Source organism: Acanthopagrus latus, chromosome 13 (genome assembly GCF_904848185.1).
Source record: "Acanthopagrus latus isolate v.2019 chromosome 13, fAcaLat1.1, whole genome shotgun sequence".
Taxonomy (NCBI): Eukaryota; Metazoa; Chordata; class Actinopteri; order Spariformes; family Sparidae; genus Acanthopagrus; species Acanthopagrus latus.
In genome coordinates, this window is record NC_051051.1 from 9,342,937 (window position 1) to 9,365,281 (window position 22,345).

At 42.8% G+C, this 22,345-nt stretch overlaps 1 protein-coding gene and 1 non-coding gene across 7 annotated transcripts in view; one reads left to right on the forward strand and one right to left on the reverse strand.

Annotated features, from left to right (window-relative positions):
* Window positions 1–22,345, forward strand: part of nrxn2a (neurexin 2a) — a 136,708-nt gene that overhangs the window by 83,527 nt on the left and 30,836 nt on the right. Inside the window, exon 1 of one of the 6 annotated variants that reach the window (XM_037119317.1) lies at window positions 19,349–21,150. The exons of the other annotated variants lie outside the window; for them this stretch is intronic. Within the exon in view, the coding sequence (XP_036975212.1) occupies window positions 20,808–21,150 (343 nt within the window). The 5' untranslated portion in view covers window positions 19,349–20,807. Of the gene's footprint in view, window positions 1–19,348; window positions 21,151–22,345 lie in introns of those variants that run through there. 6 annotated transcript variants of the gene reach the window in all.
* On the reverse strand, window positions 327–399 carry trnar-acg. The gene has a single exon. It is a non-coding gene; the product is annotated as a tRNA-Arg (tRNA).

The window sequence follows — 22,345 nt, forward strand, 5'->3', positions numbered from 1 at the left end:
CCAGCTTCTTGTTTTAGTGTGTCCCTGCTGTGAAACAGTATGTTTTGAATTTTGAATATCTAAACTGATGTATCATAGAAGACAATCAAGGTCATCAGAGGGCTCATGGAGTGCCGCTCTGTATATTCTTTAGCTTGAAAAGTAGCTTTTCAAAGATAATTACAGAGCAACAGGATTACTTGCTGGCTGTCACTGACGACTTTTGACGGCTTCTACTCGTTGTTGAAAGGCCAATTAGGTATCAGTTGGAGTTTTTCAGTTGCAAATGTCCTTCGTTGCACAGTACGTAGACAAGAGGACTAAGTGCCTCACACTAAAGGGAACATCGAGCTAGCCAGGAGTCGAACCTAGAATCTTCTGATCCGTAGTCAGACGCGTTATCCATTGCGCCACTAGCCCTGTATTCCGTGGGGAATCATCATCATCACGTTCTACAGAACATTGATCTTGCACTCGCGTTTGTGTTTTTGTGATTCATCTTTATGATTTAGTCAACATGGCCAAGCGCACATCATTATTTGATAAATGTCCAGTAAATCTTGAATTAATGCACATGTATCCGTCTCTTTTTCAGTTTTTTGCAATTTGTCCAAGTTAATGTTCTTGGTGAGATTTGTGAATTAAAGAGTGAGATCGATTTGTCAATATTACAGCTTTTGGTAGACGAGGGTGTGCAGGATGGATGGATGGATGGATGGATGAATGGATGGACGGGTTGGTAACTCATGATCCCAAAGCTTAGTTTCTGTTCAAAACAACATACATAATTAATGCATGTACGTAGAAATCATTTATGTTCATGCACCAATTTTTAGACGTCTTATTTGCCTTTCCTGTCATTTTAGCCACCTGGCTTTGTCAGCTTTGTTCAGCGCAGAGATAGTGTATCCCATAAATGATCCTCTCTGCCAAATCTCTTCTCTGTGTGAGTCATATGGATTGGCGGAGTCCAAGACTGCTGGCACGGCACCCTACAGCTACATTATGGAGAAAGAAAAAGAGTATTGTGTAATTGACTAGCAGAACTTGCGCGGTTATAGAAGTGAACCTGTGACTAACATAAAGCATTGATTAAATCTTTCTAATTCTTTGCCAAAATAAAAATCACACACACACGTACAACAGTGAAACACGCCGTACAGGTCAGTGTCTGTCCTCTCGCTGTATTTTTAAGGCTTTTCAGCCTTTTAGGCATGAGCTGAAAACTTTTGACATTTACGTAGATGTGAAAAGAAGTCAAGCACCGGAGGGAATAATGCTCCCTTCGACTTTTTTTTTTAGCTTCTTTGTCCTTGCAGTTTCTCACATTAAAAACGTCTTTGTTGTCTTGTGTTGCACTTTAAGGGTTTTTTTTTTAAATTCAGACATTGCCTTGTATAAATTACGGTGCAGATAGTGAGCTGCTTAATAACTCATCTGTTATTCCTATTCTCACTTGTGGTGTCACCAGTTTTCAGAGAAGGGTTGTTAGTAATGAGACACTCAGATTAATTTTTCAGTCTGTTCAGTGATGTTTGATAGGGCAGATGACAGACTCATCGTGACACTGACACACTGACTCATACCGTTTATTAAGCTGTTAAGGAATTAATAGTTGCATGTGTAAAGAGAAAAACTAATGATCACATTCATCCTGCCAACTGTGCACATGAGAATTTGAGCATTTGAGTTCATATGACCCAGTTCCTTTTGATAAATCGCAACGGTCGGGGCACAAAAATAGAGGAAGGGATTACTGAAATAGCTTTCTTTCAGCGACGACGCGCTAAACTAAAAACCGTCAAATTTGCCATCTGTGGTTGGAATTTTAACGGCGCATAGACGTGCAAACTGTTCAAACACAAATCAGGCAGAGAGGACAACAAATTAGATCTCATCCATTTGATGAATTCCTTTCCTTTAAATGTCAAAGGATGGCATTAAAAGAAATTAGAAATGACTGACTTAGTGAATCATTTCTGGATAAATTCAAATACCTCAGAGTAGAAGTGAAGCCATGTGAGGTCACAGGTTTTTCAGTCACCTGGTTTGTGGTGGTTAAAACATGTTTATTAGTCTCATGCTGGATTAAAAGCCAAGGAATAAAAATGGGTCTTAAGACGTTTTTTAAAAACGGACAGTGAAGGGGCTTGTCTAATACATAACGGGAGGTCATTCCACAATTTAGGACCAGCAACAGAGAAGGCTCTATCCCCTCTGAGCTTCCGTTTGGCCCTTGGTAACTCCAGGAGCAGCTGATCAGCTGACCTGAGGCACCGGGCAGGAGTGTATGGGCGGAGCAGCTCAGAGAGGTAAGGCGGGGCGAGACCATTTAAGGATTTAAAAACAAATAAAAGAATCTTAAAATGGACTCTAAAGTGCACAGGCAGCCAGTGGAGAGAGGCTAAAATGGGAGTAATGTGCTCCCTCTTACACGTTCCAGTCAGGAGGCGAGCAGCAGCATTTTGAACTAACTGGAGACGCGCCAGGGAGGACTGGCTGACTCCAAGATAAAGTGCGTTACAGTAATCCAGCCGCGATGTAATGAAGGCGTGGACTACTGTTTCAAAGTGCTTTTGTGCAAGGAAGGGCTTCACCTTTACCAGCTGCCTAAGGTGAAAGAAGCTGGACTTAACTATTGCACCGATTTGCCGGTCAAGTTTAAAATCACTGTCCATCTTAAAACCCAGGTTTGTAACTGTTTGCTTCCTGTAAGGCAGCAAGGGGCCCAAGTCAACAGGAAGTGGTTCACAAGAGCCACTGGGACTGAACACCATCACTTCTGTTTTATTTTCATTAAATTTTAAAAAGTTCAAAGACATCCAGGCTTTAATGTCTTCAAGACATAACAGAAGTGGTTTCAAGGAAAACCCGTCCTTCTTCTTCAGTGGCATATAAATCTGGGTATCATCAGCGTAACAATGAAAAGAGATACCATGTTTTCTCAGGATGGAACCCAGGGGCAGCAAGTACAGTGAGAAAAGCAGGGGCCCTAAAATTGAACCCTGTGGAACCCCATATGACAGCGGAGCAGAGCGGGACTCAGAACCACCAAGGCTTACGCTCATAGTCCTGTTTGCCAGGTAGGACCTGAAGCAGTCCAAGGCGGTACCAGAGATGCCTACTAGCTGCAACCGATGCAGTAAAATGCTGTGGTCCACGGTATCAAAAGCTGAACTTAAGTCAAGGAGTAGAAGGGTTACATAGTTTCCAGAGTCATTTGCCAAAAGGATATCATTAAAAACTCTTAATAGAGCTGACTCTGTGCTATGTAGTGTTTTAAATCCGGACTGGAATACCTCCAGGACCTCGTGCTCATCCAGAAACGATTTCAATTGAGTATACATAACTTTTTCCAGGATTTTTGAAATGAAAGGCAGTTTGGAAATGGGTCTAAAATTGGCTAGCACACCAGGGTCAAGACTGTGTTTCTTGAGAAGGGGTTGCACCACAGCATGTTTAAAACTTTGGGGGACAACACCAGAAGACAGACTGCTGTTGATAATGGCCAGAACCGTCTGCCCTATACTGGGGAAAACATCTTTAAAAAAGTGGGGCGGGATAGAGTCACGGGAAAAGACAGTTTTGAAAAAAATAAATAAATAAATAATAGACAGCTATTAACAACATTTATTGATACTCGGTGTGTGTCACAACATACTGTTCCTCTTCAATGTGGAGTAGAAAATGAAATGAAATATTTCATTTATATCCATTTAAAGTCATCTAGTTTGAGTTTACAGCAGGACGCTGAGGCAGGAAATACACGATTTGAGATGCAAGAAACTGTCAAACCTCTGCGTTGTGTGGTTGTTTTAGATGGCCATGTTCTCGCTGCCCCTCAGGTATTCAGGTAAACGGAAGACTTTGACTGAATGTCTTTCTGTTAAGCTGGGAAAGCTTGATGGGCTCGTGTTTTTTGTAGGCTCTTGTGTATTAGTGTTCCTCCTGGTTTCCGATATTCAGACGAATGCTGCATATTTACACACTTAAATCTTGCCTTCCACAATAGCTTTATGTCTGAAAGGCGGTGTTACACTGTGGGTTTCAATTGTATTGCTCTTCTGACCATACTAAAAAGAGATAGCAAGGCACTAGAGTAAGATGTTACATCACCCCTTGTGTAGGAACACACTGTGTGAACAATTTCTAGATAGAAGCGAAGGCAAGAATCACAGTGGCGAACGACTTTTTTATTGTTACTGAGTGCTGTTTTACTACCCTGGGGTTAAAGCTCTGTTATGTGATTTTGACACCGCTGATCTGCTAAAAGCTGCGATAGCTGCGTAAAGCTGTGAACAGGAGTGTTGATTGACACTGGAGATTATATTAACCCTCTCACTTAACAGCGAGTCATTTGATCCAGTTGTATATACAAAATAATAAGGTGTGATGGAGTATCACAGAAATACTGTTACTCCGTGTGTCTAAATGAAATTTGTGGACATAAACAGATTTGAATATATATATATAATCAACACCGTTTACAAAAGTAGACTGAAATTAATGAGACACTTATGTGTTTCTGCATCTAATTAAGATGCATTCATTTCCTGTTTAAGGATCTGATTGTACTACAACAATTTTCTTTGTGCCACAGTAATTTCCCCTGTGAAAGGATTTCAATGCATTGTTTCAGGTGTCTGTTGTCTTTTGTCTAACACTATTATTGGGTGCTTTTGCCCAAATATACAGTGCCATTGAAACATTTTTGGGTCACTTAGAAATCTTCTTTATTTTAAAATTATTATGAGAGGAAAGCACAATTTTCCAGGAAAATATAGTTAAATTGGTCAGAGATTTTATTTAGACACACTGTGTTCGCTTATCCAAGGTTGTTGTGTTAAAAGGCTAATTGATCATTAGGAAACCCTTGTGCAATTATGTTAGCACAGCTGAAAACTGTTGTGCTGATTAAAGAAGCAATAGAATTGGCCTTTCTCAGGCTAGTTGAGTATCTGCCGTACCAGCATTTGTGGGTTCGATTACAGTTTCAAAATAGGCCGGAAAAAAGAACTTTCTTGACAAACTTGTAATTCTGTACTTGTTCTGAAAAACGAGGGGCTATTCCAATGTGAGGAATGGCCAAGAAGCAAAAGATATCAGACAACGGTGTGCCCCACTCCCCTCAAATAACAGCGCAGGCTGACTCTAGCCAGGATAGAGAGGCGGGAGGCTCTGGAGCATGACCGAGCAAAAGGACAAGTGCATGCAGGTCTCTGGTCTAAGGAACAGATGCCTCACAGGTCCTCAACTGGTCTCAGTGTCAACAGTGAAGAGGTGGCTCCAGGATGCTGGCCCTCTAGGCAGAGTAGCAACGAAAAGGTCTTGTAACAAAGATTAAATGGTGGCCGAATATTTACAGTTCAACATTAAGCTTCATTTATATGCGCCATTGGACAACATATGTGCCAATACTGATACACCTCTGATACACCTTTGATAGGCTAATAGAATTCTATATAATAATATATGGAGGCTCTAATACTGTCATGTGTCTATCTAATGGTTGGGTTTTCTTTACAATGCTGTGTAACTGTCTCGTTATTTACAGGGTTAAGATTGAAGTGTGAGTACCTCAGTGTTCTCATTAAGCTCAAGAATTGACATCATGAGCGGACGGTAATTAGTTCTTCACAAATAAACCTGCTCACTCTTTAAAGCCACTAGACATTGCTTTCTTGACCTCTTGCAACCTTTGGGTGAAGTGTCACGGAGCAGGATAATTTAATGCAAGCTGATAGCTCATTGGAATGCAAACAGACACGGGGCTGTGCTAAGCTATGTTTAACAGATTGGAAAATACAAGCCACACTGCCAGTTTCACTCAGACACGCGACAGGTTATTTCATGATTAGTTATGGTCTCTTATGACTCACGCTGGGAACACTGACTACTGGAGAGGGAGTCCAATCTTCTGCCAATGTCACACTGACTAACAGAGTTTCAGAGAAATATCCAAACCTTTAAAAAACACACTTCACTCACTCTGGCCAGCCAAGGAGTTCAAATCACTGTTACATTGTCTGAGACTGGAAGTTGCACGATACAATCTAACAGCACTCTGCAGCCTTTCTTTGAGTCCAACAACATCGACTGGCAGACTTCTGTGTACCAAGTGAGTTGTGCTGGAATTCTTATTTTATTTCATGCCACTGTTTGGGGATTTTTGTCAATAGTGTTTACCTCGAACATGTACAGTGTGCACTGTATTTCAGATCAATTATGGATTTAATTTACTGTACACACCGGATTCAGCCTGATAGTTTAATAATGGGGTGCCTAAACTTAACACCTATTGTATTATAGTAAGATGCAAAATGGTAACAGGATGCCCATAATTGACTTACTTCCTGCACTAAGTGTGACTCTGCCTGTCATGCTCTGGTCATGTAGATTTAATTAATGATTAAGGATTTTGCGTATTATCAGAGCATTTGTACCTCACACAAAATAAAATAGCATAAACTGCAATTTATTTTCTGACTTTTTCAAATAACGTTTCAAACATCTGCCATTTCAACAACCATTTCTCAACTCCAATATGTCATAGTATATCCTCCCCTGTCATTACTAGCATGTGAAGCCCGTCCACAAATAATTTTATTTTTTCAACTCTATCACAGGCTTCCATAGTCTCATAATGTGATAAACATAGGAGGTTTTACAAGTTTTTAAATCCAGTTTACATCCTGTGTCCTTGCACAGCTAAATCATATACAGTTTGAGGAGAAGTGAAGCAAACATCTTTCTTTTCCACGCGACCGACATTGAGTGAGAGCACTCATTAAAGATTTTCTCATTTTGTACCCGTGATTCGAGTGTCATCTTCACACAGCGTATAAAATTCCTGCGTTGTTAAATGTAAGTGACTCTATTCTGTTGCAGAACTTGACTTGTGTCAACATCCTCGACAGGTCCTTCAAGCAGAAAGGGCTTAATTTATGATGACGCTGTGCCAATTAAATACCTGATAGCGCTTGTGCATTTAAACACAGGCTGCACCGCTGCTCTTTCGCTCCCCATCCCCCGAATGGAAAAAATGGAAAACCATCCATGTTGTTCATTACATGAGTTGCAGGGAGTAGAGTTCTGTGATTATCAAGGGAAATCAATAACCAGAATCAAATGTTAGAGTGTGTTAAGTATATGTTAAATGATAGGAAACGTGTGTGCGTATGTGTTTGTATAGATATATGTACACATATATTTATATACATTATACTATTATTTATATAACTGTTGCTTGTGTGTGTGTGTGTGTGTGTGTGTGTGTGTATACATATATACATATATACACACACACACATACACACACAAGCAGCAGTTATATATAAATAATAGTAAGTTCAAAACAAGGCTTCGTAATTTAGGCTACTGGTTCACAGATGCCCCAGAAAAGATTTCATTCTGGTCAGAAAGCAATTTTCACTGTTTCCCTTGCTGAGATGTGAATGAATAATGTAGAACTTGATTACTGGTTTATGACACAGTTAGAGTACATCTTTCTTATCCTATATGGTTTGCTGTTTATGTGCTGTCAGTATTGTTTTCTTTCTTTCTTTCTTTCTTTCTTTCTTTCTTTCTTTCTTTCTTTCTTTCTTTCCATTCATTGCACATGTGCATTCATGAAATATGGCTGGATGAAGAGCTCAAATATACATTGAATACTATACAGGAAAAGTGGGAACAAACAGCATGTTTCTATTCCTTACACAAAGAACTGTTCAAAGAAAATTGATCTACATATACGTATACAGTATGTATTCTCCCAGCTTCTCCTCACTTTGCGTGTCAAAAAGTAGACCGAGGAGAAAGCGTCTACTTGAGCATCATAAGCAAACAATAAAACTGAAAGATTCCCTTAAAAGAGCTACCAGGAAGGCTGTATGTCAGCCTGAAATAGCCTCGGTGTGATGACCGATTTAAACAGCCATAGGCAGTGTGAGACTCCATAATAACAAAGATAAGAGCTAGTGAAAAAGCGGCAGCTTGAACAGTGTTTTATCGATAAACTATCCATTTGCCTCAGAGAGGAGGGTTTCTTTTGATAATAACAGGCAATTTGTTAAAGGGGATATTTTAAAATAATATTCATACAAAGGCTATTAATAAAAGAATGCTCTTTCAAAATTGCTTTGTCACTAAGCAAAGAAGCAATAGCAATCATAATAATGCCAACAGGTGAAGCAACCAAGAGCACATGTAATTACTGCAATAAATGGTGTAAAAGTGGGGTCAGAGGCTCGCCAAGAGGCTCAGTGCTTCTGCACACGGTGAGTGCTGTGGGTGTGCAGAGATAAAGTATAAATTGTCTCACATTGGCAGTTGGTGCCTCTGTTCATTCTCCCATTTTCAGGATGACATTCCCTAAAGTGTCTCGACAGGCACTGTCCAGTTTTGGCGCTAACATTATGCAGGGCTTGATTACTAAGTGGCCAGCTCCGGCCCTGCTGTGACTGTCCCTCTGTGCCCCTCTCTGCATGGGAACACGGTGGGTTCTACTTGACACCCAGACCACGCAGCAGCTCAGCCTCAGATGAATGCCAGTCTATGCTTTCTCCCAGGGGGAGGCGGGGCTTCCCAGTCCCTACTGCAGGGGCTGTGTGAGAGGAGAAAGGTTACATTCAGTTTACATCATAAAGGCTAGACGCAAACACAGAGGCCTTAAGATGCAGAGTCTGCCTCTCTCTGGCTTCATTTGTGTCGTTCTGTCACTCCAGCGCTCTCAGACACAGTGACACACTAACTTATACATCATTCACCTGCTGTCCCTCTAACAAAGTCGGAGCTTTCACTGCGCCGTGTGATAAATTATAACCCAATTCAATGAAGAATTTAGGAAGAGTGAGTGCATGTAATGTGACATATTATCACTGTGAATTAAACCTCAGCAACACCTAGCAGCATGGGCATAACTGCATTTGACAACGTTATAATTCTTATCATTATTTAGATTGGATTGGTTGTATAGATGTATGTATAGCATGTTGTGGCCATATCACATTGTATGCAATTTTGCATCATATATAAAAACAGGCCTGACACTCATCTTTGCTACATTCTTAAAGCAACATGAGAGGAGTTCCAGATCTTTCAAATCAGATCATATGTCCTTAGTTTACAGTGATATTGCAATTAACACTTTGCCTATAATTCCCGAAAAGTTGGGGCGCCCTGTAAAACATAAATAAACTGGCAATAATTTGCATACCATTTTTGAGAAAAATGTTCAATTGAAAACAGTACAAAGTGGAAATATTTAGTGTTTCACCTCACTGACTCTATAAGCTTATTTTGAATTTGATGCTGGCAACACAAGTCAAGTTAGGACAGGAGCAAATGAACGACTTGGAAATTGTGAACCGTTTCAAAAAACACTTGTCTGGAAAATTCCACAGGTCAATCAGTAAATTGATAACACGTGATGGCATCATGTTTAGGTAAGACTCAGTCATTCTCGAAGCAAAGAGGGGGTGAATTTATCCACTTTGTTAAACACCTGATTGTACATTTTAAAGGGTATTACTAATTAGCTTGGAAACACTTTGTTAAACTATTGCCAGTTCATTTGCAAATAATTGCATTTTGGTTTTTTTAAGCTTAACGCATCATCCCAATGTGTTTTTTGGAATAGGGCTCATAAAATTAAAGCCGTTCTTCTTCATTGTCGTGTAATCGAAGCATTCAAATAAAGAAAGCTTTCATTACATCTGCACTCCATATTACGTCGGTACATTTAGCACTATAAAGATTTTTATTTCCTGCTGCTCCTGCTGCTCCTCATGCAAAGAGAGTCACCTTGGACTGATGCTGCACACACTGACCCATGTGGAACAATCAAAAAAAAAATCATGCGGGCGATAGAAAGGGACTGTGCCTGGCATATTGTAAACTGCAGACTATACATCACTCCAGATGTATTTCACCATAAGATGGATTTCTGTACTTTAGGTCACAACTGTCGCCTTTTCCCTTCAGCCACAGCAACCGGCTGCCATCTTTGGCTGCTGCAGCGGCCTCTGTGGCCTGATAAAAGCCTGTGTACTAATCCTTCACTCTCCACAGCCCACTTCTGTAACCTATTAAAATTCACAATCCATATAAAATTGGCATTCAGTAGATTAGTTTATGGAAACAAGGCACTCAGGCAGCTGCAATGTTCTGAGCAGCAGTAATAGTCAAATCCATTGTAACAAACCCATGTAAATAATGGACTTAAAAATAAATAAAGGCTTTTACATGCATGACAAACAAACTGTGGTTTTCCATTTGACGGATGTCGTCACATGCACCGGTCTTCTACAGGATTCCTCGCGATGGCTAGAGGTGGAATATGTGTGCTGATCAAACATTAATTTACATTTCTATACACCCAAATTGATTTTTTGACCTTAAATTCACAATCCATCTCACAAATGATTCTAGCTAGTTAATTTCAGCAAATCCAAGGCAAGGCTATTTTATAGAGTTTAGGTCCTTTATGCTACACAACAATAAAACAAACCTTGATGAAGGTTCTCAGTCGTTCAGGTCATGCTATTTCTGAGTGCTGTATCGTGGGCAAATGGAGTTGTACTGGAGTTGCAGGCTTTATAACTCTGTGTGGGAGTGTCCCTGTTCAAAGATGGCTGCTCCATCTTTCTTCTCTGGCCAAGATGTTTACATTGTTGTCCTCAAATGAATGTGTTTTCTCCTTCAGAGGTAAGTGGACAGACAGAGTTTTGACCAAGTCTGAGTCTCAGAGCTCAAAGTGTGTCCTTAATGACTCTGTGAGGACACTCCCACACAGAGTTTAAAATCTGTAACCTCCCCTCCAGTTAGTTAAACCTCTTGGATGAGAGGTGAAATGTCTCACATGAAGTTGCTGTGTGGTCTACTGTTATGGCCACAGATACTTCTGTATCTTTTGCCAGATGGCAGCAAGGTGATCAGGCGGTGGCTTGGGTGGGTGTTGTCTGTGAGTATCTTTTGGGCTCTGTGCAGACATCTCACTATGCCGATATCACTGACGGGATAAACTCAATGTGCCTCCGATTAATGAGTTTTTGTGAGTCACTCACACAAAGTTTTCAGCATTACCACTTATTTATTACATTTTATTGTTATTCTTGCAGGGAAAATGACTCAATTGGATCCTCCTTCATGGCTCAGTAGAAACTTAGTGTGTCTTGTCAGTTTGTCCATTATTCTACTGTCTCGTCTGCAGTCATGCAGTGTGCAATAGTGCTCCCTCATCCAAGACTTGCAACCCCACCAACTGCGTTCGTACACCAGCTCCAGTTAATTTACAACAGAATAACACTGTATGTGGGCTGGATCAGATGTGTTTCCTTGGAAGTGGGCTTTGTGTTTGATGTACAGTATATATGCTTTGCAAATGCACTGTTGATCTCTCTGTTCCTATGTCTCTCCCTCACACACAAACAAACTCTCCAGCTGTTGCCTTTTTATTTCCCCTCAGTCTGCCCCTTCTCTCCGTCACCTCCTCTGTTCCTGGCTCACTCTCTGGTCATTGTACAACAAATCACCAGTCTCTGCGTGCTCAGCAAAAGAAAACCTTTACATTTCCTTCTTTGCTCCCAATTCTTCTTGATAGATTGGGCGCTCACTTTCCTCGATGTTCCGTGAATAATAAAAACGTCTGCTAACCTTTCCACCTGTTGCGATGACACTGTTCCCGATCCATTTCTCCCCAGATGCAACAGATAATGATATAGTAATGACACATGTATATATCCATCTCTCGCTTGATTTGTCTAAATTTCTTCGATGCACCATGAGCATCCCAAAGCCAATTGACTTAACAGACAGCAGCTTTTATTTGGTTGTACCTCCAAAAAAAAAAAACTCTCAACAGTGGGATACAAATTTCAAACAAAAAGAATGATGGTGCTGCTATGCTTTGTGCTTTGGAAGACTGTCATGCATCTTTCACATACCTTAGAGAAAAGAACATAACAGCATGCTGATATGTTCTTATGGCAGTGGGTCACTTCATACCACGGTGTCTACTATCTTTACAACTAAATAGAGACGCAGAGGTTTATGTAATTTTTCTTTGCATTTGGCAATCACAAACATCAAGTGTTAACAACCCTGCATATATTTTTGGCTTCTTCATGAGTGCTTGAAAAAAAAAGGTGTCATGGCTTGTAATAGGCCACGACTCAAACACATACTCTAAGTTAACAACATGTTTGGAGGGTTAGGGCGCGCTCACACTATCACACTATCCTCACCGTGCCCAAGCACGTTTAACCCCCGAAGTCCAGTTAAACGTGCTTGGGCACGGTGAGGATAGCTTAGTGAGAGTGCGCCCCAAGTAGCTGAGTAGCTAATCCTCCCCCCAGTCCACACGACACTCAGCAAACATGTTTTGTTTTGTTTTGATAAGGAGCCGCCATTGTGGGAGAATTCACACACTGTATGTTCAAGTCAAAGATAAAGTTACTCAAATTTAACAGATTGATCGGTACTGTATGCTTGCAGCACACAACAGAGATGAAAAGTAGCGAGATGTCTCACTGCTTAACATCTTCTGTTATCAGTTTTGGGGGGGAAAAAAAATTGATCAAAACAGTTTGCAGTCTGCATTCATGATGATGAATGTGACACACACTGGAAAATCCAGCAGAGAGGCATACTCATCTCCCGGCAACGGTAAAGTAGTCAAAGGCTCTTTTTTTTTTTTTTTGGGTGAGGTTCACCCATGTTTAAAAACCTGCATTTACATGCTAATTATGGGCGAGGTATGATTGCATGTTGCAAACCAATCTTCAGCACATTTTTTAGGGTATTTACATGTTTATAGGCGGTTGCTTTGGTTGTTTCAGTGTTCAGATACGGTTAGAGAGATTCTTTGTTCACTTCACAATAGCTCTTAATTTTTGACAAGGTCAGGCAAATGCTTTGGTGTAGACAAGGTGGGGGTGTGGTGGCTGGAGTGAGGCTGAGGCAAAGGGACCAGCTTTGAAAGCTTCAGCACCCTAGGGAAAAAAACACAGCAAGACTGGTGGTGCATTTCATTAGTGGTTTTACAAGCCGCTGTTTAATTCCCCGTATTATCTCTACTTGTTAAGTGCGATATTTCGTTTATTTGTATCATCAGTGAAAAGACTGATTCACAGGGCAAACTTTTCTTACTCCTTAAGTTATCACTGAATAGTATTCATTAAGTCTGCAGATGAGAGCAGCAGCATTCCCTTTTGAACCCCCTTGGACCTTCCTCCCCGTGGCTCATTTTGGCCCATTCGCATAAATGTATGGTGCCACATAATATGAAGTGCTGAGGGGAAGTGAAAGGTACCATGGCAAATGAATATTGGAAAGCACTGTAGGGCTGTGTCCAAAATCAATCCCTATTTACTACCTATTGCACAGCATTTACCCTCTGTGATTTAGGTCAGTGACTGCATGTACATTACTTTTTTGTGTAGTCTAACGATGAGTGAATGATTTCAGACAGGGTTTGTGCAAAATTGTTCTCTCTGTCCTCCCCCACTCTCCACTCGCAGCAAGGAAAGAAATAATAACCCAAGACCCAACACGTGTTCTTAAGTCTCCAAATGTAATTATTTCAGCAAAATATCGAAAGAGGAACATCGTGTGCAGCCTCACTTGTTCCTTTCTTTTCACAGAATTCCATTTAAGCCTGTTCCAGGCTCTTGAGATATCCAGACAACACCAAACTGGACTCGTGTGACCATGGCAGAATTAAAAAAAAGATACAAAGACAAGTTATAATAGAAACAAGGGACCAACTTGCGACTGGATCACAGCAGCTGCGACACCAAATCAGTGTGTATGGTTCAATGACACATGACATGAGAGAGAGAGAGGAGGAAACAGGTGAACTGTGCCATGTTTAATGCTCTACATTCATTGTGTAACACAAATAGAATTATTTCAGCAAAGCACATAGATACCGTATCGGATGGGGAAGGCATGCTGAATAAATTTGACGCAGGGTTGTTTTTCTTCTTGTGGGTGGGAATGATTGAAGCTGGGATACATTGACCTGCCAATTAAAACAATGGTTTGCCTTGGGTGTAAAGTGTTTTTGTGTGTGTGTGGGGTGGGGGGGGGGGGGGTCAAATAGCCCCTTCCCTACCTACTGCCACCCCATCCTCAGTGCCCTCGCTTGGACCACTCCCACCATTTCTCATAGTCGTTTGACGCCGAGATGGAGCATGTGCACCTAGTTGATTGTTTTCATTGTACACGATTTTAGACCCGTCTTCTGTGGTCTGCCGCAGGTGTATCCTTCTGCCCTCATCTCTGCCCCTCACCTCTCTCATCCACGTATGCCATGACCTTTCCCGTGACCCCGTTTTCCTGATGGATTCCGTGTCACTGCCTGTTTGTCAGTAGTGTTCTTAGTCTTTCATAGAGTGTGGCCGATCCACGACCATTTCCTTCTGCAGAAAGACATCTTTACTGGATTTTTGGCGCATTCTCTCCCATTGGTCCTCATTTTGATATGATGCGAGACAATGCAAAAGGAAGTTTGAGATGGTGTCAAATTCTCAGGATTCTTTATAGACGTTTGTTGAGTAACGCTTGGACTTCCTTTGACATGGTCTTTGTAGTCCACCAAGATCATCGGATCCATAAAGCAAGACAGTTTAGACAGTGTTGTTGCGTCCCTAGCCTTCCGTATGTCCTGCGAGATACACTTTTCCGATTCTGACTTTGACATCTTCATCTTCACAGACAGGCCAACGCTTATACACCGGCAGAATGCTCAAAACCACTTCTGTAGAGGTATCAGCTACAATACGTCTCTCTCTCAGACAACATGTTGACCTTACGACACGCCCACAACCACACATTTACAGATGTGCGAGGTGAAAACAAGACGAGTCACGCTGTCTCGGCTGGTAAATCGCAGTTCAACCAGTCAGTCATGATGAGGCAATTTATGACAAAGCTCTGAGGCCATAGCTGCTGCGGTCAGTTTAAAGCTTCCTTAAGGAGGTTGAAGCTAAGGCGCTGCTTACATCATAACAGACACCTTGAGGTACTTTGAGGATTCAGGGCTCCCACAGTACATGCTGGCACAGTACATTGTGTGCAGTCCCTTGAAAGTGATAAGTGGACCCTTGAAATCAAATAAACAGTATGATGAGCAGCTGATCTGATCGCCATTAAAAAGCTGTCTGCTGAATTATGAGCGAGTTAAAGATTTTTGACTGAGTCAAACCCATTGAAGGTAATAAAGGTATAAAGTAGCTTAGTCAACTCATTTACATTTTGGTTGAGCTTTCATTTGATCGACCGTGGCAACCAAAACCGGTCTTTATCAGCTTCATTAAGATGAGATGACAGCGCAGCTTTTCACGCTGATGGCTGACCCAGTGATTTCCGAAATGTCTAGTGTGAGGATATCACACGTAATCATTAATGAAGGAAATCAATAATTCATGAGGTATCATTGAGTAGTATCCCTCTAGGAAACTAGTCACTAGAAAGACATCAGAAAGGCAAGAACTCCGGGCCCAGTTTTCTACCAAACAGAAAATGACGCCAAGCTCCTGGAGGAGGTGGATATACAGCAAAAGGCACAGAATACTCTGTTTAAAAACCCAAGGTGTGCAAACAAACAAACCCATTCTTAACTGGGCGATGATGTAACAAGCCCTAAATGTATTGTATAATTATAGATGTATAGAGGCGGGCTTGTAAACATGTTAAGGGTCTTGTAAAGAGGTTAGGTTGTTGAACATGGCACAAGATGTCCATCCCATTTTGCAGTCACAGCAACAGTGAAATCCGTCACGTCTGTAATGTTGATATAATGAGAAAGACAGGTACACAGGCCAATAACAAAGTCCGGGCCCTCCTCTACGGATAACTATCCTGCTGATGCTTTTTTTCAGGCCCATCATCAAAATTGGGCTCCAGAGTGAAGAGGGAAAACACCTCAGCCAAGCAAAAATTGTATCGTCCTCTGTGGAAACGGCCCACTGCCTTCTCTGGTTTTTAATTTTGAAGGCCATGCTCTAACCGCGGATGAGGGGGTGGCAGACGGTTGAAGCTGCTCCTCTCACACTCGTGTCTTTTACATCAACCCAAAGCACAAGATTCGGGTCTTCTCAGACTGAAGAGGCTGCTGCCCCTTTTCTCCGCATTGTAGGCAATCGCCGCTCCTCTTCCTTTCCTTTCCAGGCGACGTGCTGGGGCTAGTAGGCTCAGCTGAACGAGCAAATGGAATCTATTTTTGCCCCCGACATGTGCAGCCAACAATACGCAACCTACTGTCACATGCAGTGTCTTTTCAGCCGAGAGTGCACACGGTCTGCCAAGAGTTGCTAAAAAAAAAAAAAAAAAAGGGGCGGAAAATCATGTTTAATCAAGGTGTGAATCTGGATGAGGGGGAAAAAAAAAAAAAAAACGCGTGTGAGTAAGGCCGTGCATCCAGAGGCACTCCTTGAACCAATGAACTCCGGACCTTTTGTGGATGTGGCTGAGCTCGTTTAGTATGTGTGCTTTCGCCGATATTTTAACAATAGATGTCAGCTCACAAAATAATAAATGGAAGAGAGAAAAACAATGGAATAAGTGAGCCGTTGTTTTTTAGTGTCTGTTCTGCTGCTGCCAGATCTCTATCTGCTGATTTTGCCAGCTATACGGTTTCTACATATTCTTCTATCCGTGGCTGGAACTGTTGTGCATTTCCATGCCTTCTTATTTTTCACCCTCTCTTCTCTCTCTTGCACCGTCTAAGCCGGGCTTATTTTAGGTGTTTTTCATTTTTAGCCTAATGAAATCAACCAAACATCACAACTGCAGGCCATGCCTTTCAGAGTATGCTCGCATTATGAGTAATTAATCTGAAAGTGCTATGATTAATCCTGCTACTTTACCCCCTGGGGCAAGACTGGATGTCTGTGAAAAATCTTCTCGCACAAATCCTCCTGAGAACAAACAGCGCACATTTAGGTTTCTCGAGTCTTTAAGACACCGTGCACGTCGGCTCTCATCATGTCATTTGCTAGTTCGCAGGCCCCCCCCGCCTTGTAATTTCGCTACAAATAAGTTTTACCACCATTTTGCTGTTCGTGGTGTGTAAACTATATATTATTCCATGTGTGCAAAAATAATTTGATTATGTAAATGCGAGGAGATCTGCCAAACAGCTCTATAAGAGGAGAAATAGGTTTAAAATAGCCTGTAGGAAAATATATTAAAAAAAAAAAAAAAAATGCAAATCAATGGGCTGAAACCGCAGAAGCAGCAGATGTAGGACAGTCGTTCCTTTTCCGAAATCCGAGAGGAGCCAATTTGATTGATTAGAATACGGCTCATCGTCGAATATATCATCGTTTGGGTAATGAGAGAATGATGTGCATCCGATGAGGTGTGTTTAGGTGTGCGCTAATGGGCAGAGTCGCGTGGGAAGCCCGTGTTATTAAATAACCAAGGACAACACAAGGTTACAACCGCCCGGCCTCCCCCCCCTCGCCTTGTTGTCCAGATAGCACGGCTTTCATCATGTTGAGCAACCCTCAAGCACGTAAATTGATTAATGCAAGCCTTTCATTCTAGACAGCTCTCACCGAGATATCATCACCGCCTCGAAAGATGCTCACATGCCGGAGAGCCTGACAGTTCAAGTCACCGGCTATAAATCATCCCTCTCCAACTTCTCTCAACCCGGTCCTCACACTTACTGGGAAAGAAACGCCGCCTTTTTTCTTTTTCCGGAAAATTTTAAACATTGAGATGATTTGTGAGAATGGCCGAAGCTTTGACTCTTCCCCTCGCCCTGTCGGAAGGGATTACTCTCCGCATTTGTCATCGCGTCGACGTGCCAAATAAACATTACTGTAAGCGTGTCTACAGTACACGCTATGGCCAGGCGGCACCCTTGCATGGTCGGCTGTCGGCTGTTTGTTTGAGCCGGCACGCTCTTTGCCAATGTTGCGATGTACTGAGTAACATATAGAGGATAGAGGCCGCGCATAAAGGATTTAAATCTGCCTGTGACTCACACTGAAAGACCGACGTGGAAAAAAAAAAAATCTGCAGCCCGTTTCAATTTATTTATGTTCATAATACCGACAGATGAATGCCTACATGCTGTTAGGGCACTTGCCGTTCAGGAGTGTTATGCACTCACCCCTCCTCTGTTCTTTTTGTTCAATCAGCCTCGCTCCCCCACACAAGCCCCCCCCCACTACTTCTAACCCGCCACCCCCTCCCCTGCTTGAGTAATGGCCTGCGTCGACTTCTTGTCACTGTGAGAGGTGGTGCTGCATGGCTTGCCTCTGTCCTCCTGTTTCCATGCGTGTCCTTTCAACCGACTAGGCAATCCCAGCTGATATCTCTATCGACCGTGATTTAGCTGATATCGCTGCAGTCTCCCTTCCTCTCCCTCTGCTTTCTCCCCCTGCAGTCTCTCACTCTCCGTTCCTCCCGTTTGGCTCCGTCTCCCCTACCTCCAGTCCCTCCCCACTTTGTCTCTCCATTCCCCGGTAATGTGTTCCTCCTCTCAAGTGTCAATATATTCCAATTCATCTTAGCATCACATTTCCCCTACACCAAAATAAAATAAAAAAAAAAAAAAACCCAGAGCTGCTTCTGAAACTGTCAGAATGCCTCTGAACTCAGATCAGTCATAGCCAGGAATAAGTTCTGCATGGTTAAGCAGCATGAGAGCAGAGAGCCACTGAGCTCTCTTACCGAGGGGTGACTTGTATACAGATATGAGGTGAGAACATCGGGCAGGGGGGATTGGAGGAAATTGATTTTGTGTGTGTGTGTGTGTGTGTGTATAAATGTGTGTGTGGGAGAGAGAGAAAAGGTATAGGCAATGCACTGAATGACAGGGGCTTGGGAATTGGGCGAGATCTCGATTTCCTCAAAATGGATTACACACCTCAGCCTGTAGCTTCCTAGTGATCCGTGTTCTATCATGATGACAGGTGTTTGTGTTTTCCCTCATTCTCGAGTCTTTATGTTAGGAGCACGTCCGTGCCGGTGCCCCTGTGTTCACTCTGTAACAGCTCTGACAGCTCACCTAAATCAGGCTCCTCCTCTGCAGTATGATTCCTACGTGTTACTGCCAGGACCTGCAAGCCAGCGCGCTGTGAATCTCTAGCATGTATTTATTCACACAGCCCATTTTCTTGCCTCGCTATTTCCCTGTGTGTGTTGCGCCGTGGCTGCCTGTTTTCTCTCTTTTTTTTTTCTTTTTTTTTCGCTGTCTCTTCCTGTCTCTCCCTCCCCGCCTGCCATCGCTCACCCACCCTCCACCCTTTTCTCCCAGCTCCCCCCACTCCCCTCCTCACTCATTTGCTCACAGACTCTCTTTCTCAGACGCACACACACACGCACACAAACACACACAGAGGCACATGCTGTGCCTCGCTGGATCAGAGCCTCTGACTACAGTAGCTAAAGCCTTTATCGCGTCCATTAAAAAAAAAAAAAAAACACAACTCCAAGCCAAGGTTATTTTTGCCGGGCTCCACTCTGTCTTGGAATGTCACCCGTCCTGGATTCATTATGATACGACGAAGCTTTTTAATTAGCATAATTTTTGCTGCAGCAGTCCAAGGCAACATCTCGGTCTGTGCCATCTCCTCTGAGGAGGATCACCTGCCCTCCTCCGGAGACAGACACGCTCAGCAGTCACGTTAGGCGTCCTCAGTCAGAGGCAGCACGCCAGATCTGGGAAAAGCAACGGGAGAGGAGAAAGGAAAAAAGGGAGCAGCGGCGAGAGGAGAATGCAGCAGTAGTCTGTACTGCATGAGACTGAGCAGGTGGAGCACACGAGAGAGAGAGAGAGAGACGGATCATACGCTCATTTATAATCGACACAGTTGCGCTATATACGGCTGCATTCTGGCGGATCGCTGCCACGCCAGAGGTTACCGTTCGCCGGATTTGCTGCGTCTGTGATGGACTGAATAGGGAGCTGCTGAGAAATTATTTATTTTTTTTTCTGGATTTTCTCCTTTACCGTGCCGCTGCAGATACTGCTCCCTCTCTCCCAGCCCCCCTCCTCCTCCTCTTCTCTCTCTCCGTCTCTCTCTCTCTCTCTCTCTCTCTCTCTCTCTCTCTCTCTCTCTCTCTCTCCTTCCCCTCCTCCCTATCGGTTCTCTTTCCTCTCCCTGGCTAAAGGGGAACAAAAGCGCTGGTTCCTGCATCACCCTTCATCGCTTGCATCTTCACTTGCGCATTTTTTTAAATTTTTTTTTAATCTCCTTGTCCTTTTTTTTTTTCTTTTTTTTGGTGCTTGATGAAATGATCCGGTTTCCCACAGAAGCGTGTTGTGTTTTCTGCTGCGGTGGAGGGGCACTCTCTTCTCAGTGGGCAGGCTAAGCTGCCCCCAAGCTCTACCTGTGGGCGATGGAGACTCTCCTCAGAATTCTTGTCACATGAAGCTCCGTCCTGCCACTTCTCACGCCTGAATACCATGATTGAGCAACGCGCCTGTTTGAAGTTACGGGTGGATCCATCTCCGTTCTCTGTTTGGATGTGTGTCTTGCTGCGTTTTTGGAGGCACTCGGCTCACTTTCTGAAGAATGTGCCCTGGGATGGTTTTCAGTGAGGTATTTTTTTTTTTTTTTTTTTTTTTTTTTTCTAATGTTGGCTCTCCCGTGCAGAAGACATCTTGTCATGGCAAAATGTTAACCGAAAGCAGATAAGTTGGTTTGCTTGTCAGTTTTTCCTTCTGCGAGGACATAGGTCGGATTTTGACTGCTTTCTTGAAATCCATCCTTGGCTATTTTTGTCACAAACTCGAAGGATATTTTGATTCGTCTGCTGACTCCCTAACTGGGAGATCACACCAGAAATGGGCCCAGATTGTCACTGAGATGCCCTGTGGTCTTCAAGTTGCACTGTCAGATGTCAAACGTCGACCAAGTTGTCTGCACTGGGCCCATGTGGATCTAACATACATGGGTGGACTCTTCGCAGCCAACCCTGCGCTCGGACATAGGAGCAGCTGGTCACGCTTTAGCATAGGCATGGGCCTAAGTTATTGCTCCAGACTAGCCTTCTGGTTCACCCTGCTCACCTTACTGCCCATCCAGACTGGAACAGCACGTGTGTCTTCTAGTCTCAGCACCACGCACCATGTCCACCATTTTCACAATAAGCATGGCACTGTTCCTATTGCCATCAACAGGATGCCTTTTCTTACCAGAGGGGGCCATGGTAAGACATTTCCCTCCAACAGTCTCAACTTGCAAGTGTGTTGCCTCGCTAATGCATTGTTTCGCTGTGGTTGAGTAGATTCTGGTGTTTTAGAGGTAGATGGAAAGGTTTGATTGTTCCCATGTATTGGTGGCACTACTGGTGGGTCTCGTGTGACATACATGCAGCAGGGGAATGGATCCCTCGCCATCTATGGATTTGCTGCATCCTTCTGTGCACCATTAAACCCTCTTTATCTGCCCATCAGCGTCAGCAGTGGCTGCCCTTTCCCCACGTTGCTGTTATAGATGCTACAGCACCATTGTCTATCTGTGTGTGTGTGTGTGTGTGTGTGTGTGTGTGATTGTTATACTGCGAATACACATCAATGGCGTAGTGAATCATCATTACAAATCTCTTTATCTTTTTTTTTTCTGCGAGGTTCTTGTTTGTTTAAGCAGCATAATGAACTCCCCGTAATGGAGCTGGTTTTGTGTCAAAGGTGATTTCTACAGTTCACTGTAATTAGTGGGGCGTCACAACACACACATAAAGAGATTAAACGCACAAAGCCAATCTCTTTGGTTTTCCCTCGGAATATAGGGCAGTCGTAACAGGATTTATGGTGCCAATTCTTCCAACTTGATATAAAAATCTGTCTTGATAATCCGTTTTGTGCAGATTTCATAAGATAGAGAACAGCGTAGTCGTCTTGAGTGATACGAGGTATTGACCTATCCCCAATAATCTACATCAAATTGGCTACGCTCCTTAAATTGGCTCCTTCAAAGCGCTGACACCAGACCCCAGTGCTCCCTTTTATACAGCACTTTGAAATTCCTGTCCTAAGACTCACTTTTATGTCCTATAAAAAGGAGGCCCGACGGATTTGTAGTGTCTTTTTCACCGCAGCAGTTTTGTCAGTTGCAAAAGGGGCCAGAAATGTGATGAATTACATCTGCGCTATTATAGCCATATCATTCTGGACCAGGCTTTTACAGACACACGGCACAGCCTGTGATCAAACTGGCCCATAAAAAAGAAAAAAAAAAAAAAAAAAACACTTCAAAGAACTCACTGATAAATTTTCAATTACCTCCATTGTAGATTTTGTACTGTAGGTTGTTCTGAAGTATGTGCTTCAGAGCAAGAAATTCAATTTACTGCAACGTAAATGATAGACACAGGACTTGTGATTTACAAGTCATGACCATGG